Here is an 18348-nt window from a genome sequence, read left to right on the forward strand (position 1 = left end):
CAATAGGTCATGACATGGAAAAATGCATTAAAAGTAACACTAATTATTAGCTCACAAAACACAAGGAGTAATTGCAATAAATATAGTTCACAAATGGATTTTCATAGTGATACAAGCATATATTGAACATGAACAAATATTGCTGTAAACTTTAAAGTAAAAACCAAATTATTCACTGAATAATAATTGGTAAACAATACTTAGTTGTGTTGCAAAACAACGCAGGGAAAAGGCCATATGTAGGTCTCAAGAAAAGAAAAATGTCTGATCAGTTGATAAGATCATTGGCTGGCTTGATGCAGGGGTTTCATGTAGGCACAAGCAGTGGGGAACCTTGCTGCAGCTTGTTTGCATCAAATGTGTGTCTGCCTTTCAATGACATCACTGTGTAACATTTGCAACTAGCTCCCTCCAGCTCATTCTACAAGGCACCACCATAAGGTCAAACCATTGGGAATGTTTTAACAGGGCAAAGATCTGCTGTTATATTGTTTCCTTCCAAATGTGCTTTGTTTTAGGCCCATTCTTATGGAGGTTCAGCAAAAATATGATCAGCCACATTATGGAGTAGATAGCCCACGTCTTCCAGAAACCATCCATACAATAGGAAGAAATGACTCCTGTTGATAAAAGGCAAGATACTGCCTGCATCTCCAGACATGGCACCTTACATGTGGAGAATGCAACACAACTGATCAAATTTGGTCTCTAAGTAGTGTGGCATGTTATTATTGAATTTGATGTGTAGGGAAGGAATTCTGTTCCTTTTGTGATGCACTGGCAACCTGCAAATTGTCCAATTTATGCTATGCATAATCAGAAGTGCAGCATCACAGCTATTTTCACATGCACTAACATTATCCTAGGCTGTCAGATTACTTCAAGGTGCTGATACGTGTCTGACAAAGCCCAGCTTCTTTATACATTGTCCCTTGGTCAGGTCCAAGGAGGGGCAACAATCAAGTACTTGTGCTAATAGGAAGGGTTACAAGTCTAGGTCCTTGAGCATCTCAGATCATTATCTCATCCTGTTATTGCCCCTCTGGCTCCTCTTACGGTTTGAGCATTGACAGATTTTACATGCAAAGTTCACTAAAGAGCTTCTCCTTTGAGCAAAACCACCCCTCTATGCTCACCACTGGCATTCTACTAGCACCTCAAATCAAACTTTAACTTCTCACATTGAAAACTGTAAATGATATGGGAACAAAGTGAATCCTCATGAATTTGCAAGTTTCTCATTAATAATTCTAACAAGCAAAAAAGGTTTGTGTTCCAAGTGCATTATAGAAGTCATTACTCAACTTAGCCCATGGGCAAAAGTTAACATACGCTCAATTAATGGCAAATCACAACATTTCAATCCCCTAGATACTCAGGTGTGTGTACTAATGTACAGGGAAAATTTAACCCCCAAGAGGTTCTTATGCTTTTTAATTCTTTCTTTGCCTTCACCTCCTGGAGGTACTGATACTTTGCTGTAACACAGCGTTATACACAGAATATCCTTCAACAAAACAGCTATTTATTCACGCATGAGCTTTAACAAATGTTGGCAGACCAGGTGACTGTGAGGCCTCTCAGCCAAGCCCGTTTCCCACCCTCATCTCACAAAAATGTACACTTCCTGCAGTTGCCACTTGATAGAAATCAGGAACTGGAACCCTGTATGGAACCCTCCCAGGAATCCTGAAGCTAATTGTACCCCTTTTCACAGCTTCAGCTGCAATTAGCTTACTTGGTATAGGCCCCAGGTTAAATCTGGGGTGTCTGAAGCCTGTCCTAAGTTCCAAGGACAGGTTTGCTAAGCTACTAGGTATCACATTATACTGGTTTCATTCCAGTTTTTATATGACACATGATTTGTAACTCACCTCTTTATGGAACTGCCATTATTCACATCTGTACAACAAATTTGAGACTGTCTTTCATACATCACACTTCAAAGTGTTAAAACTATATTTAAAAAGTGGTAAATTCCACATTTTAAACATCTGAAGCCAGAAATTGCTAAACACCTTCCAACCTATAAACTTCCTTCATCAAACCAACGAACTCTGATTGACCTTAAGCTGTGCTTACTTAAATTTAAACTTTACAGCCTTAAAGGGATAGATCTACATTTCAGCAAGAGAATAATGAGGAAGATTTCGCAGCAGAAAAGCATCTAACAGTATCTCCCACTTCAGACTTTCTCCTGCACCGTTCACCTCAGTCCATCTTTTCCACTAAGTCGCTGAAAGTGCAAGCTGATAGTAGGGCAGTGAAGTACAAAGGGCACCCAAAACCCAAGTGAACAGGGCAACCAACGGTGTACCTTCTTAACCAGTTAGATCAAAGGATTGTGAAATTAACAGCACAAGGACTGAGAAGGAAGTGTATGTAGAGTGGGTAAAATTCTATGTTAGATCAAGTACAGAACAAAAAATAGAGATGGAAAGAAAGATTGGATTAAGAGGCAGAAAGAACGTGACAGAAAGGGAAACTACATTTACCTTCTAAATTCAACATCTTTAAATTCTTCAACAATTAATCATGAAAGGATGAGACTTCTCACTTGTAATAGTTAATTTTCAGAGAGGCTGATTGGTAGTGCTGAACAATTATCAAGTTGTAAAAAGGGTACTCATCTCTGAAATGACCGAACTTAACTTCTGTAGCATTGCACAAGACAACAACTTCATGACATTCAATGCATTTCAATGATGAGGCAGACAATGACATACCATTTTGGCAAAGTTAATGGCAAAGGGATACAACTTGGACAGCAATACTTGCATTTTAGCACTTAACTACATCTGTACCTGAACCTGCTGAATCATTTATGCACAAATAACACAGAGAATCCTTAGCCTCAATATTATTTCAACAGTCAAATCTGGTCCAATGTATTGTGCATTACGCAGTATCATGCTCCAATCATTACATTCAGTTTATAATTTGATTTAAAGTGAGAAATGGTGTAGATGAATCATTAACATTTATAAAAGTAAACAACTACCCCAACTGCACTTATATAGCACCTTTAACGAAGCAAAACATTCCATGGCGCTTCACATAGCATTATCGAACAAAATTTGACATTGATCCACGAATAGATTTTAAGGCAGATATTAGGATTGATGAAAGAAAGACTTGCATTTATAGAGCACTTTTTTGAGACCACCAGATGTCTCAATGCGCTTTATCGCCAATAAAGTACTTTTTGAAATGTAGTCACTGTTGTAATGAAGGAAGTGTGGCAAACTCCCACAAATAGTAATGTGATAATGGCCAGATAATCTGTTTGTTATGATGTTGACTGAGGGATAAATATTGGCCAGGATAACTCCCTGGAGATAACTCCCTTGCTCTTCTTCGAAATAGTACCATTGAATCTTTTCCATCCACCCAAGCAGGCTTGGTTTAACTTCTCATCCAAAAGACGGCACCTCCAACAGTGCAATGCTCCCTCAGTGCTGCACTGGTGTGACAACCTTGATTTTTGTGCTCAAACCCAGAGCAGAACATGAACCTGGAACCAAGTGATTCAGAGGCAAGTATGCTACCAACTGAACCATGGCTGACACAAAAATTTAAGTGTTATGGACAGGGTCGGGAGAAAAACTGAAATCCATATACCCTTTCCCTCACTGTCCATAATCCGTATAATTTTGGAAATGAAAGTATGTATGTTTCTCAACCCGAGTGTGTGGCCAATTTTTAAACAATCAGCAGCAAGCTTTCATAGGTTTAAATAAAGGGGATTATTTATTCATGCATTCACCTCAAAACACTAGGTGCTAATTTTTCATGGAGTTGAGGAGATTCTGTGAAGGGGTGAAAATGGGGCCAGGACCCGATTCAAGATTTCCCGACCCCACTCACAGCTTTTCCAATTGTCAGGACTACATTTTAAGGGTACAGGCCAGTTTGGATTGTGAACCGGCACCCGGCACTGTCAAGCTGGCCTGCTCCATCGTGTGGATAAGCATATCCTAGTCCTCTGCAATTTTCATAGAGTTGGGCCTTAAGAGTTGTGGTTCACAGCACCTCAGAGGTGTCTGCATGAGGGAACCATTTAAGAGATAAGTTCAAAAGAATGCATAATGAGGCTTGGCTGAATGCCCAGAAATCTATTAGAGTAGTGAAACACTTGAATCCCAGGGGAAATATTACTTGATTGACAGCTCTGGCTCTCTGATTTCTTCTTGCGTTTGCATTATCAGCTACTGATATGTTAAAAAGGTCTGGATAATTGACAATTTTATTGGCCTGCAGAAAATATAGTGGAAAACATTTTTTACACATCCTATTGTCACTAGGGGTCATTGGTTCTATACAGTATATATTGGGTGAATGAGCATGGACGTGCCATGGCTGGGCATGGGTGAATGAGGGGCCACAAAGGCGGGTGGGGGGGCACAACTTGGCATGGGCATGAGGTGGCATGGATGGGCATGGAGTGTATGGGGGGTGAATGGGTGTAAAGGGTAAGGGCTAGAGGGCCTTAGGCTTCACATTACAACTGGGATGAAGTCCACAAGGTGAGCTCTTTGAACAGCCCACCGGTACCCAGCAGCCCCTGTGCTGCCTCCAAACTCTTTCCCAGTCGGCTGGCCTAACCGCAGCCTGCACCCAACCCCTCAACAATGGAAATCTGATCTTTCCTGGCACTTTCTCCTGAAGTGCTCAGGCCGAGCTGGGGATTTTCCTGACTCTCACTGCCTGCTCGAGGATGAAAATCCAGCCCTATGTCACTTATGCAAGCATGCACAGATGAGAAAGATGCAGTTTAAGGGGATGGTACACTTTTACGAGTTGTAAACAAAAGAATAGGTCATAGTTAACGTGCTTGGCTCGTCACAGGAAAAACGGTTGTTGCGGGTCAGCTGCAGAAGATGGTTCACTCTGAAAAGTTAGTGCGTTTGGTTTTAATAGCTGGAGTCGTATATCAATGTTGTTGCAGGATTTCCTCGAAGAGATGGGTTTTTTTCAGCATATCACAAAATTGATTACTCGTGGGTTTTTTTAAGCAGGAGGTCAAGTTTCTGTTCTGGTGGACTCTGAAAAGGAATGGCTAGGGGTACCTTAAAGATGCAACAGTCTTTAGCTTTTTTAAAAAGGCATAGGTGCTACTGCCTTGCTCTGCAGCTGATGTTTTGCTGTGGGTTTTTTTTTGCAGGCTGCCCAGGTTCGCTCTGCTTCTTGGGATGATAGATTTGTTATCTGCAGCCAGTTTTGGTCACATAATGGCAAGTTTTAGTGCCTTCCATTGTCTGCATAATGGGTTGGAGCCAGGATGATTGATACACAATGCGGGAATATTAAAAACCCATCAACATACTAGCTACGATTAGCTCACTGGAGGACCTTATTTGATAGTCCATCCTCACAGCTCTCTTCCACTGAACTGATTTGCATTTGAGAACTTTCCAGAGACATTTTCAGAAATGAGTTAATCGTTTGTCTGTGCAGAAAGTCACCTGATCCTTGGCAGCCAACTTAGTAGTCTGTTTACTGTCCATTTTTAAAAGAAAAGCAGTTCCAGAAAATTATATGCTGAATGCAGTCCATATTTAAAGTTATGAATAGGACATGCCTTTACTGGGCATGACATTAGTTAGTGACCAAAATCTTAAGTAAAAGGTGCAGGTTTCAAGGAGGGTCTTAAAGGAGAAGGGAGTGGGATGTAGAGAGGTGGAGAGGTTTAGGGAGGGAATTCCAGAACCTGGGGCCTCGGCAGCTGAAGGCAAAGGCACCAATGGTGGGACAATGGAAATCAAGGATACTCAACGGGCCAGAATCCTAAGAATGCAGAGGTTTGTTGTAGGACTTGAGGAGGTTACAGAGGGAGAGAGGGGTGAGGCCTCAAAGGGATTTGAACACAAATATGAGAATTTTAAATGAGGCATTGCAAGAGGTGGTTCAAATGTAGAAAACAGGAAAGCAGCATTATGAAAAGGAGAAAAAGAAATGATTCGAGAAAGGAAGTAAAAGAGCATCATCGAAAAGAGAAATATTAGCAGTGAAGTGCAGGGAAAGTAATTATACTCATCTTGCTGCCTAAATAGATGCCAAATGAATGATTTTCTATTGGTTCCAGAATACTGGTCAGGCTGTATCCTGCTGAGTAGTGGGGTGGTTTGAGAAATCAGTGAGCTCCTTGATTGATTGCACCAAAATGATATAGGAATCTAAATGACATCTTTAAACCCCACTTGCACTAAATTATGATGATCCTACTTGTTTCTAACAGGAATGCTGGCCGCTTAAATTGAGGGCCACTTGATTCAGAGTAAACCCTGGTTAAAGCTGAGGAAATGATAAGTACGTGTTGAAGGAATTATGTCAGAGTGGGGGAAGCAGAGCAGTTTGTCTCAAGACTCAGTACTGTAACCACTATGGTTTGTAATTTATATAAACTACCTCGTATCAAAGTCAGTAGAAAACGGTTAGATTTACAGAAGATACCAAACTAGGAGAAACAGTACTGTCAGAAGAAGCAGCTCAGAAATTCCAAAATGAGCTGGACAAAGATATGTAAGTGAACACAAGAATGACACACAAAATTTAATGCAGAGAAATCAAAGTACCGCACGTTAAGGGAAAAAAAGTGGCACACAATTTAATGTGAATAGTGTTGAAATAGTTAACGGTGAACCTGAATACCTAACAGTAAACATGATCAACCAATGCAGAGCAGCAGTCAATAAAGTTAACAAGATGATGAAACTATGTAGCCAAAATGGTAAAATATAAGTCAGAGGAGTTAAAGATGAACCCTTATAGTGCTCTAGTTAGAATGCACTTTGAAAACTGCATCCAGTTCTGGCTGCCTTGGAAAGAGGTTGATCTCCACTATCAGGTGTCTGAGATAAGATTGAAGAAGCTTGGGCATTTCAGCATGGAAAGGAGACTTTTCAGAGCTCATGATCTACAGATGTTTATAAGGCTAAGATGTGGAAAAATGTTAATGCAATGGTTCAAGTTAAGAGGTGTCAGCAGTAGAAGCAAATAAAACCTAAATGTAAATTAATAACAATATGGTTTATCTTTATCTATTTTAATAACTTTTGCTGAACGTGGCCCATGCCAAGTATCAGGATATTGCATCAGGCCCACCATGTAAAATGAGTTGGTGACGATGGCGCTGAACCATCTGAAGCAGATGCACCTAATTTTTTTGATGAATCAGATTGAGTGTGTTACTTCTGGTCTAATCTTTTAGTCCCATCTGCATCCAAGTGAAACCATGCAAAATAACTCAGCTAGGTTGTTAGTGCATTATTTTCTCTCAGGTGGGGTGCCTTTCCTAAAAACTAGACAGGAAATAATAAAACTCATTGCATGTATTTGATGAATGTTCTGGAGTGTTAGGATGTGACAAGCTTCAAAGTGCAGGTTTGAATCACTGGGCATCTAAGTTTCTGTAACAAGCTGCTTTACTATACCTTCATTCAATTCATAACAACCTCTTTATGCATGCCATTTCAATCTGATTTGCACCCTGAGTAAGATGTCTTACCAGTATGAGAACGGAGGTGAATAATGAGCTGGCTAGAGCTGTGGCTAGCATAAGGGCATATCTGACATTTAAATGGACGCTCATCAGAATGGATCCTGAGGTGCTTCTTCAAGCTGCTGCTGTCTGCTGCTGCATAGTTACAGTGCTGGCATTTATGTGGTTTCTCTCCGGTGTGCGAACGATTGTGCATCTTCAGCTTATCCAAACGACTGAACCTCTTGTTGCAAATGTCACATTTGAAGGGTTTTTCACCTACAAAACAGCACAGTTCAAACACAGTAAAAACACCCCGAAAACAAATATAAGCCTGTGCAGATGGACTGCACTGCTGGTCTTTTCTAACCTAGCATTTTCCTATATAAATGTGTGCTACTTAAATTGCAGCAAAGTTATTTCTCTTGGGGATGAGGTAAACATTCAAGTAACTATTAGAATCAAGTCAGAAGTGATGATATATATGACCAGTAATTAACTATTCAGGCTTAGGGCACAGTTTGAGACAATCAATGCACAATGGGAGCTTGAGGGAATTGGTTGAAAGGGGCGGAGTATTCATAGAAACATAGAAACTAGGAGCAGGGGTAGGCCAGTCAGCCCTTTGAGCCTGCTCCACCATTCATTATGATCATGGCTGATCATCCAACTCAATAGCCTGCTCCCGCTTTCTCACCATATCTTTTGATCCCTTTCGCTATAGCTATAGATATAGTTCCCAAGAGCTATATCTAAATCCTTCTTGAAAACATACAATGTTGTGGCCTCAACTACTTTCTGTGGTATCGAATTCCACAGGCTCACCACTCTCTGGTTGAAGAAATTTCTCCTCATCTCAGTCCTAAATGGTCTACCCCGTATCCTCAGACTGTGACCCCTAGTTCTGGGCTCCCCCACCATCGGGAACATCCTTCCTGCATCTACCCTGTCTAGTCCTGTTAGAATTTTATAGGTTTCTATGAGATCCCCCCTCATTCTTCTGAACGCCAGCGAATATAATTCTAACCGACTCAATCTCTCCTCATATGTCAGTCCCACATCCCAGGAATCAATTGGGTAAATCTTCGCTGCGCTCCCCTCTGTAGCAAGTACATCCTTCCTCAGATAAGGAGACCAAAACTGCACACAATATTCCAGGTGTGGTCTCACCAAGGCCCCATACAATTGCAGCAAGAAGTCCCTGCTCCTGTACTCGAATCCTCTGGCTATGAATGCCAACATACCATTTGCCTTCTTTACCACCTGCTGCACCTGCATGCTTACCATCAGCGACTGGTGTACGAGAACACCCAGTCTCATTGCACATTCCCCTCTCTCAATTTATAGCCATTCAGATAATAATCTGCCTTCCTGTTTTTGCCTCACATTTAGCCACATTATACTGCATCTGCCATGCATTTGCCCACTCAGTCAGCTTGTCCAAATCACAATGAAGCATCTCTGCATCCTCCTCACAGCTCACCCTCCCACCCAGCTTTGTGTCATCTGCAAGTTTGGAGACATTACTTTTAGTTCCCTCATCTAAATCATTTATATTGTGAATAACTGGGGTCCCAGCACCAATTCCTGTGGTACTCCACTAGTCACTGCCTGTCATTCAGAAAAAGACCCGTTTATTCCTTCTCTTTGTTTCCTGCCTGCCAACCATTTTCTATCCATCTCAATACACTACCCCTAATCCCACGTGCTTTAATTTTACACACCAATCTCTTATGTGGGATTTTGTCGAAAGCCTTCTGAAAGTCCAAATAAACCACATCCACTGGCTCCCGCTCATCAACTCTACTAGTTTCATCCTCGAAAAATTCTCGTAGATTTGTCAAGCATGATTTCCCTTTCATAAATCCATGCTGACTCTGTCCGATTCTGCCACTGTTTTCCATGTGTTCAGCTACTAAATCTTTTATAATGGACTCTAGAATTTTCCCCACTACTAATGTCAGGCTGACTGGTCTATAATTCCCTGTTTTCTCTCTACCTCCCTTTTTAAATAGTGGGGTCACATTAGCTACCCCCCAATCTGTAGAAACTGTTGCACAGTCCATAGAATCTCAGAAGATGACCACCAATGCATCCACTATTTCTAGGGCCACATCCTTAAGTACTCTGGGATGTAGATTATCAGGCCCTGGGGATTTATCGGTCTTCAATCCCATCAATTTCTCCAACACCATTTCCCTACTAATACTGATTTCTTTCAATTCCTCCCCCTCACTAAACCCTGTGTTCCCCAACATCTCTGGTATATTATTTGTGTCCTCCTTTGTGAAGACAGAACCAAAGTATGTATTTAGTTGGTCAGCCATTTCTTTGTTCCCCATTATAAATTCCCTGTTTCTGACTGTAAGGGACCTACATTTGTCTTCACCTATCTTTTTCTCTTCACATACCTATAGAAACTTTTACAGTCAGTTTTTATGTTCCCCGCAAGTTTACTCTCATACGCTATTTTCCCCTTCTTAATCAATTCCTTAGCCCTCCTTTGCTGAATTCTAAACTGCTCCCAATCCTCAGGCCTGTTGCTTTTTCTGGCCAATTGTATGCCTCTTCCTTCCATCTAATACTATCTCTAATTTCCTTTGGAAGCCATGGTTTGGCCTCCTTTCCCGTTTTACTTTTGCACCAAACAGGAATAAACAATTGTTGCAGTTCACCCATGTGCTCTTTGAATGTTTGCTATTGCCTATCCACCATCATTCATTTAAGTAACCTGTCCCAATCCATCATAGCCAACTTGCGCCTCATACCATCGTAGTTTCCCTTATTAAGATTCAGGACCCTAGTCTCAAAATCAACTATGTCACTCTCCATCTTGATGAAGAGTTCTATCATATTATGGTCGCTCACCTCCAAGGGGCCTCGCACAATTTGATTGCCAATTATTCCTTTCTCATTACACAATACTCAGTCTATGATGGCCTGTTCTCTAGTTGGTTCCTTAACGTATTGGTTCAGAAAAACATCCTGTATACACGCCAGGAATTCCTCCTCTATGGTATTGTTACTAATTTGATTTGCCCAATCTATATGCATATTAAAGTCACCCATAATTACAGATGTTCCTTTATTGCATTCAAGGCTATTTTCATCTTGGCTGTAGCAACTGATTTCTGATTTGGAAAATATGCCAGTAAGAATGCAATAGCAGTCACTTTGAGTATTAAGAGTATAGTCTGCAATAAGTTCGAAAGGACGATCCAGCAACTTTTTGAAAATAAGAAATAAGCAAATGCAAAAGAAAAATGATCTCATGCATGAATCATCCACTCCCTCCTCCCATGCATGGAATAGTTAAATGGCCATTCCATCAGGGCCGGGTAAAGCTGCAGCAAGTACAAACCGAACATGTTCAAATTCCCCCCTTATTACTGCAAATTCACACATTGACCTGCTCCCCTGGGGGCAGTGTACAGATGCTTGAAGGGAGAGAACTTTCCTGGATAGTGTGGGGGTAACGGCATCAAAATTTCATGTGGAAAAATTAGGAATGCACATCACTGCAAAACCACTCACTTTTGGTAACCTATTCCCACTCTCAGATGACCAACAAAAATGACAAAATGGAGTAAGGGATATAATGTCATTAGGAAGAATATCCCCACCTTCTAATTAAAACCATGAATTTTGGCTCCACTGATTCACAGATAGTAAAGGTGACAAGTTTCTGGGTCATTTCAACCTGAGGATCCCCAGTTTGATTTCTAGCTAGTGTTTAGGTAGCTGATTCTATCTGATATGTAGGTAAGAGTCCTACAATTGACCTCAGTGCTCTTGATCCAGGGATATGACAGTCAGCATGGGTTCTCAATCATGACTGTGGTTCAGTGACATCTTCTGCAAAATGAAAATTGGTGAATGCTAAATGAGAACAGAGCAAGATCAGTCATGATAGACCCCAGTAGCTGAACAACCTACCAACAATCATTGTCTAAGGTCAAGCATTAACAATGGTCAGCAAGGGTTGGCAGAGCTTATGAGATGGTTTTTCAACCTGAGTTTACCTCCGCAGGGGAGGACAGAGAGGGGCCATAAACACTGCTCTAGTGTATAGAAATGCAGATATTGTAGCTGACAGAGAAGGGTTTCTAATTTTTATTTGGAAAGTCAAGTATTGGCAGAATCAACAGTGAACTTTGAAACTTATTCCCCCTTTTCCTATATACTGCCTCAAATTAAAGACTGATAATAAAACTGCAGATTTTTATTACTTACCAGCTGGATTTGGCCTGAAAAGAAAATCACAAAACATATTTAAATTTGTGAGCATTTAGGTAGTAGTACTACTACACATTGGTCTTACCCGTGTGAGTTCTTAAATGTCGATCTAAATCTTTATTTCCATGGGATGTTTTAAATACACAACCTAATGGCAAAGAAAAGAAACATAGTATTTTGTAGGGTGTACATCTTTTCTACACCACATGAAACAATCCTCTCAGGCTTTCCTGACAATTCAGCAGCTAAGTGTTGTTTGGTGTGGTTCTAAGCTCTATATACCAAAAAACCTTGTGTTTCATTTGTGATCAGGCGGAGTTAGCCAATCTCAATCCAGGCAGCAACAGGGAGAAGACAACGGGCCTCAGTGCCCCAAGGCAGTTGAGAGTGGGATAAAAAAGTTAGCTGATGTTCTCATTTTTGATTGTTGCCTTGAGTCAGGCCCCAGCCAACCACCCACCTACCCAGAAAGAACACATGTAGACAACAATTGAGGATAGGATCTGAATTGGTTGTGATGCATCTTACAGTAAAATCTCCTGCTCACATAAAATGAATAACCATGTGGGGAGGCTAGTGGCTGCTGATCCCTGTGAAAGTGTACCCCAATAAGAAGCTGTGCCTTCAGAAACGGCAAAAAAGCAAAAAGCAACTCTTTGGTGAATTATGCCTCAAATATTGATGGTCACGTCAGACAGCTAAAGTGTTGCAGAAGCCGTGCAGGAATTCATTCAGTGGCGGAAGCCATCATCGTCTGTAAACTCTTATGGTGAAAAGAAATTTGAAAATACGATTTCCTCAATTTCCTAGAGGGGCAGTGGTGCTCCTCAAATTACACCAGTGGTCCCAATATACACAAACAGATCTTCTTTCTATAAACATTGATGCACACTCAACCTCAATACATCAAATTCCAGTGACAAGAATCTGTTGTTACAGAACTTCAGCATAAAAGAAACTAGTGTTAGAAATTGGTTGTCGTAGCACTATTTTGAGCAGCACTACAGACGCCTACCTCCGTCACCCAGGAGCAGAGTTCCAAGTGCATCACGACACTGATTTGGCCTGATCCTGATAGCACACAGCAAGATCTGTTGCATTTGATACCAGGATCCCAAATTTAGACAGGTAAATGTCTAGGCAGTGTCTGCATTATTAACCCAACAAAAAACCTAATATGAAGCTGCAAGATGGGCCTTGTAGTAGCATCATTTAAAGGGTGAGGTATCCTGATTGCAGGTAAAATAATTTCTTTGGAGCTTTTTCTTTTGCAGAGTGTCTAAATACTCTGGAATGTTTTTGGTCATAAGTTTGGCACATAGAAAGGGACGGATTGAATAGAGCATGGTTTTGTTAGGGGAAGATTGTGTCTTACTGTCGAATCATGTAACTTGGGTTGTAGATAGGGCGTAAGGTTAATTATTTGGAGGGGGAGGGTTCAATTGAAGGGAAATTTAGAAAATCAAAAATAAACGAGAAAGCAAAGATTCAGGGTCGTGAAGAGGCGAACAATAATCAAAGTGTGACAGGAAGGGGCAGAAAATATAAGCAGAAGAGTACAGCAGAAGACTGCAGCAGAAATTAGAACCAGAATGAGTAATAATGGTAAAAAGTCAAAGCTTAAGGCTCTTTATCTGAATATACACAGCATTTGTAACAAGAGAGGTAAGTTGATGGCACAAATAAAAATAAATGGATATGACTTGATAGCTGTTACAGAGACGTGGTTGCAGGGTGATCAAGACCTGGAACTCAATATTCAAGGGTAGTTGACGTTTCTTAGAAATAGGCAAAAATGAAAAGGAGGTGGGGTAGCTTTGTTAATAAAACAAGGTATCAGTGCAGTGGTGAGTAGTGATATAGGTACAATAGATCATGATATGGAATCAGTTTGGTTGAAAATAAGGAAGAAGTCACAGGTGGGAGTCGTCTACAGGCCCCCCGAAGAATTGCCTCTCTGTAGAACAAAGTATAAATAAGGAGATAATGGAGGCATGTGAGAAGGGCACTACAATTGTCATGGGTGATTTTAATCTGCATATTGACTGGACAAATCAGATTGGCAGGGGTAACATGGAAGACGATTTGTAGAGTGCATCAGGAATTGTTTCTTAGAGCAATATGTTGCAGAACCTGCCCGGAAGCGGCTATTTTGGATTTTGGAATGTAGGATTACTAAGAGATCTCGTAGTTAAGGATCCTTTAGGAGGTAGCGATCACAACATGGTAGAATTTCAAACTCAGCTTGAGGGCGAACAACTCAGATCTCAAACCAGTGTCCTCAACTTAAATAAGGGCAATTACAGAGGTATGAAGAAAGAATTGTCTAAAATGAGTTGGGAAAATAGACTAAGGGGAAGGTCAGTGGTGAGCAGTGGCAGACATTTAAGCAGATATTTCATAATACTCAGCAAAAATTTATCCCAGTCAAAAAGAAGGACTTGATGAGAAGGATGAACCAGCCGTGGTTAACAAAGGTGGTCGTGGAGAGTATCCAATCTGATGGCCTGCATCCAAGGGTTTTAAAGGAAGTGGCCACAGATATGGTGGAGGCATTGGTCGAAATATTCCAGAACTCACTGATTCCGGGAGGGTGAGCTGATTGGAAAATCACTAATGTAACGCCCCTGTTCAAGAATGGAGGGAGACAAAAAGCAGGAAATTATAGGCCAGTCAGCCTAACATCTGTCGTTGGGAAAATGCTAGAGTCCATCATTAAGCAAGAAATAGCAGGGCATTTAGAAAAGCTTAACGCAATCAAACAGAGTCAACGTGGTTTTGTGAAAGGGAAATCATGTTTGACAAATTTGCTAGAGCTCTTTGAGGAAACAGCAAGCAGAGTTGATAAAGGGGAACTGGTAGATGTAGTGTATTTGGGTTTCCAGAAGGCATTCAATAAGGTGCTACATAAAAGGTTATTGCACAAGATAAGAGCTCACATATTGGGATAATGTATTAGCATGGATTGAGAATTAGTTAACTCACAGAAAACAGACAGCTGGGATTAATGGGTCCTTTTCAGGTTGGAAAGACATAACTAGTGGAGTGCCACAAGGCTCATTCCTTGGGCCTCAATTATTTGCTATCTATAATAATGACTTAGAGGAGGGGGCAGAGCGTAATGTATCCAAATTTTCTGATGATACAAAAATAGGTGGGAAGGCATGTTGTGATGAGGACATAAGGAACATGCAAGGGGAGGGAGACAGGTTGAGTGAGTGGGCAAAAACTCAGCAGATGGAGTTTAATGTAGGGAAGTGTGAAGTCATGCACCTTGGTAGGAAAAATCAAAAGGCAGACTATTATTTAAATGGAGAGACACTCCAAAAAAGTGCAGCAGAGAGAGATCTGGGTGTTCTTGTGCATGAAACACAAAAGGTTAGCATACAAGTGAAGCAAGTAATTAAGAAGGTGAATAGAATTTTGGTCTGTATTGCTAAGGGGTTGGAGTTTAAAAATAGAGAAGTCTTGTTACAACTGTGCAGGGTTTTGGTAAGACTGCACCTGGAGTGCTGTGTACAGTTTTGGCCCACGTATTTAAGAAAGGATATACTGGCATTGGAGGCAGTTCAAAAGAGATTCACTAGGCTGATTCCTGGGATGAAGGGGTTGACTTATCAAGAACGGTGAAACAGGTTAGGCATTTATTTATTGAATGAGAGGTGATCTTATTGAAATGTACAAAATTCTGAGGGGGCTTGTTGAGGGGTAGATGTTGAGATGTTTCCACTAGTGGGGGAATCTTGAACTAGGGGACATAGTTACAGAATAAGGGGATACTCATTTAAAACTGAGATGCGAAGGAATTTCTTCTCTCAGAGGGTAGTGGATGTCTGGAATTCTCTATCCCAGAGAGTTTTGAGAGGCTAGATCACTGGAAGTATTTAAAGAGGTAGATAGATTTTTAATATATCAGGGGTTGAAGACTATGAGGAGCTGGTATGAAAGAGGAATTGAGGCCCGGGGCAGATCAGCCATGATCTTATTGAATGGTGGGGCAGGCTTGTGGGGACAAATGGCCTACTCCTGCTCCTATTTCTTATGACTTGGAGGAGGGGGCAGAGCGTAAAGCGCGTACTAAATTAATAGAATTTTTTGAGTAAGTAACTAGGGAGATTGATAAGGGTAGTGCAATGGATGTTGTCTGCATGCACTTTAGTAAGGAATTTGATAAGGTCCTACATGGCAGACTGGTCAGAAAAGTGAGATCTCAGGGTTTACAGGGAAAGGTGGTGAGTTGGATCCAAAATTGGCTCGGTGACCTGAACCAAACGGTAATGATCAATGGATGTTCTTGGAGTGGAAAGTGGCCTTTCACAAGGCTCAGCATTGGGGCATTGTTGTTTATCATATACATTAATGAGTTGGACTTAAATGTGGGAAGCATGATTGGGAAATTTGTGGATGACACAAAAATTGGCCACAGAGTTGATAGTGAAGAGGATAACTGTCAACTACAGAATGGTATCAATGGCTTGGTTGAGTGGACGAAGAAGTGGCAAAATGGAATTCAATCCAGAGAAGTGTGAGGTAATGCATTTGGGGAGGGCAAACAAAGCAAAGGAATACTGAATAAATGGGAGGATATTGAGAGGGGTTGAGGAAGTGAGAGATCTTGAAGTGCATGTCCACAGGTCCCTGAAGGTGGCAGGACAGGTGGATAAGGTGGTAAAAGATGGTATATGGAATGCTTTCATTTATTGGTTGGGATATTGAATACAAAAGCAGGGATGCAATGCTGAAACTGTACAAAACGCTGGTCAGGCCACAGCTGGAATTTTGTGTACAGGACATAATTTGTGAAGGAGATAATTGCTCTGGGGAGAATACAGAGGAGATTTACAAGAATGTTGAAAACTACAGCTATAAAGAAAGATTGGATAGGCTAGGATTCTTTGCCTTAGAACAGAGGAGGCTGAGGGTGACCTAGTCAAGGTGTACAAAATTAAGGTAGGCAGGAAAGAACTGTTTCCCTTAGCTGAGGGGTCAATTATCAGGGGGCATAGATTTAAGGTGATTGGTAGAAGGATTAGAGGAGGTATGACGAAAAGCATTTTACCCAGAGGGTGGTGGGTGTCTGGAATTCACTACCTAAATTGGTGACTGAGGTTGAAATACTCAACTCATTTAAAAGGTACCAGGATATGCACCTGAAGTGCTGTAATCTGCAAGGTTATGGACCAGGTGCTGGAAAGTGGGATTAAAAATGAGTGGCTAGTTTCTTTTTCCTCTTTTTATGGTCGACGCAGACATGGTGGGCTGAATGGCCTCTCTCTGCACCGTAACTTTTCTATAGTTCTACTGGACAAAATATAAAAAACAGCAAGAATGGCCAAAAGATTCATATGGGGGGAAATTAGAGTACAAGAGAAAACTAGCTAAAATATAAAGACAGATAGTAAGAGTTTCTATAGATATTTAAAAAAGAAAATAGAGTTAACAAAGTGAGCATTGGTCCTATAGAAAGTGAGTCTGGGATTTAATAATGGAAAATAAGGAGATGGTAGATGAATTGAACAGGTATTTTGAATTGGTCTTCACTATAGAGGATGCAAGTAACATCCCAGAAATAGCTGTAAATCAGGAATTGGAAGGGAGGGAGGAACTCATGAAAATTACAATCACCAAGCAAGTGGTGCTTAGCAAATTGTTGGAACTGCGGGTTGACAAGTCCCCGGATCCTGATGGTTTTCATCCTAGGGTCTTAAAAGAAGTGGCTAGTGAGATAGTTGATATGTTGATTTTAATTTTTGAAAATTCACTAGATTCAGGGAATGTTTCATTAAATTGGAAAATAGCAAATCCTTCAAAAAGGAAGGGAGACAGAAAACAGGAAACTATAGGCCAGTTAGCTTTAACACCTATCATAGGGAAAATATTAGAAGCTATTATTAAAGATGTTATAAAGAGCACTTAGATAAATTTAAGATAATCAGGCAGAGTCAACATGGCTTTGTGAAAGTGAAATCATGTTAACCAATTTATTAGAGTTTTTTGAAGGAGCAACAGGTGCTGTGAATAAAGGGGAACCGGTAGATGTACTGTACTTAGATTTTCAGAGGGCAGTTGATAAGGTACCTCATCAAAGTTTATCGCAGGAACTAAGGGCAGAATTTTTTGCTCGGCATGCGGGCTCACGCCCGACCCGCTCGTGCAAGAAATAGCACGTGATGACATCGGGTGAGCATCTCGGCGTCATCGCGCACTCACACGATATTTCAGTCGGTGGGCGCACTGCTGGCCTATTAAGGCCACTAACGTAGTAATCGACTGTGATTTTTTGTTGCCTGTCCAACGTTACGGTTGGCGGGCAGACGAATCGGCCAGGTAGCCTTTGCCTTTTTGAGGAAACTTCATTCAAGGGCGGGGTGAGGTTTCTGATATTAATTTTTTAAAAATAAAAACTTTGACAGAATTTACATCAGCCATATGTTCAGGTGACTGATCCTGATGCATGGACATTTTTTTTTCCAGCATTTGAAAATCTTTATTTATGGCTTTTGATTCTTCAGCACCCTAAGGCAGCTCCCTGCCTTCAGGGAGCTTTCTGTGGGTGCTCCCCCATGCTGACTTCAGCATTCGCCCTTCTCTCACTCCCACTTGCAGCGCTGAGCATTTCTGCACGCCTTTCA

At 41.1% G+C, this 18348-nt stretch overlaps 1 protein-coding gene across 2 annotated transcripts in view; it reads right to left on the bottom strand.

Annotated features, from left to right (window-relative positions):
- The window catches only part of zfp64 (zinc finger protein 64 homolog (mouse)), an 82899-nt gene that overhangs the window by 7923 nt on the left and 56628 nt on the right, over positions 1–18348 (bottom strand). For both annotated transcript variants that reach the window (XM_041203663.1, XM_041203664.1), the window contains 2 exons: positions 11802–11864; positions 7508–7759 (listed from right to left, as the gene is read on the bottom strand). In XM_041203663.1, coding sequence (XP_041059597.1) covers positions 7508–7759; positions 11802–11864 — 315 coding nt within the window. The remainder of the gene's footprint in view (positions 1–7507; positions 7760–11801; positions 11865–18348) is intronic.

The sequence above is a fragment of the Carcharodon carcharias genome, chromosome 14 (genome assembly GCF_017639515.1).
Source record: "Carcharodon carcharias isolate sCarCar2 chromosome 14, sCarCar2.pri, whole genome shotgun sequence".
NCBI lineage: Eukaryota > Metazoa > Chordata > Chondrichthyes > Lamniformes > Lamnidae > Carcharodon > Carcharodon carcharias.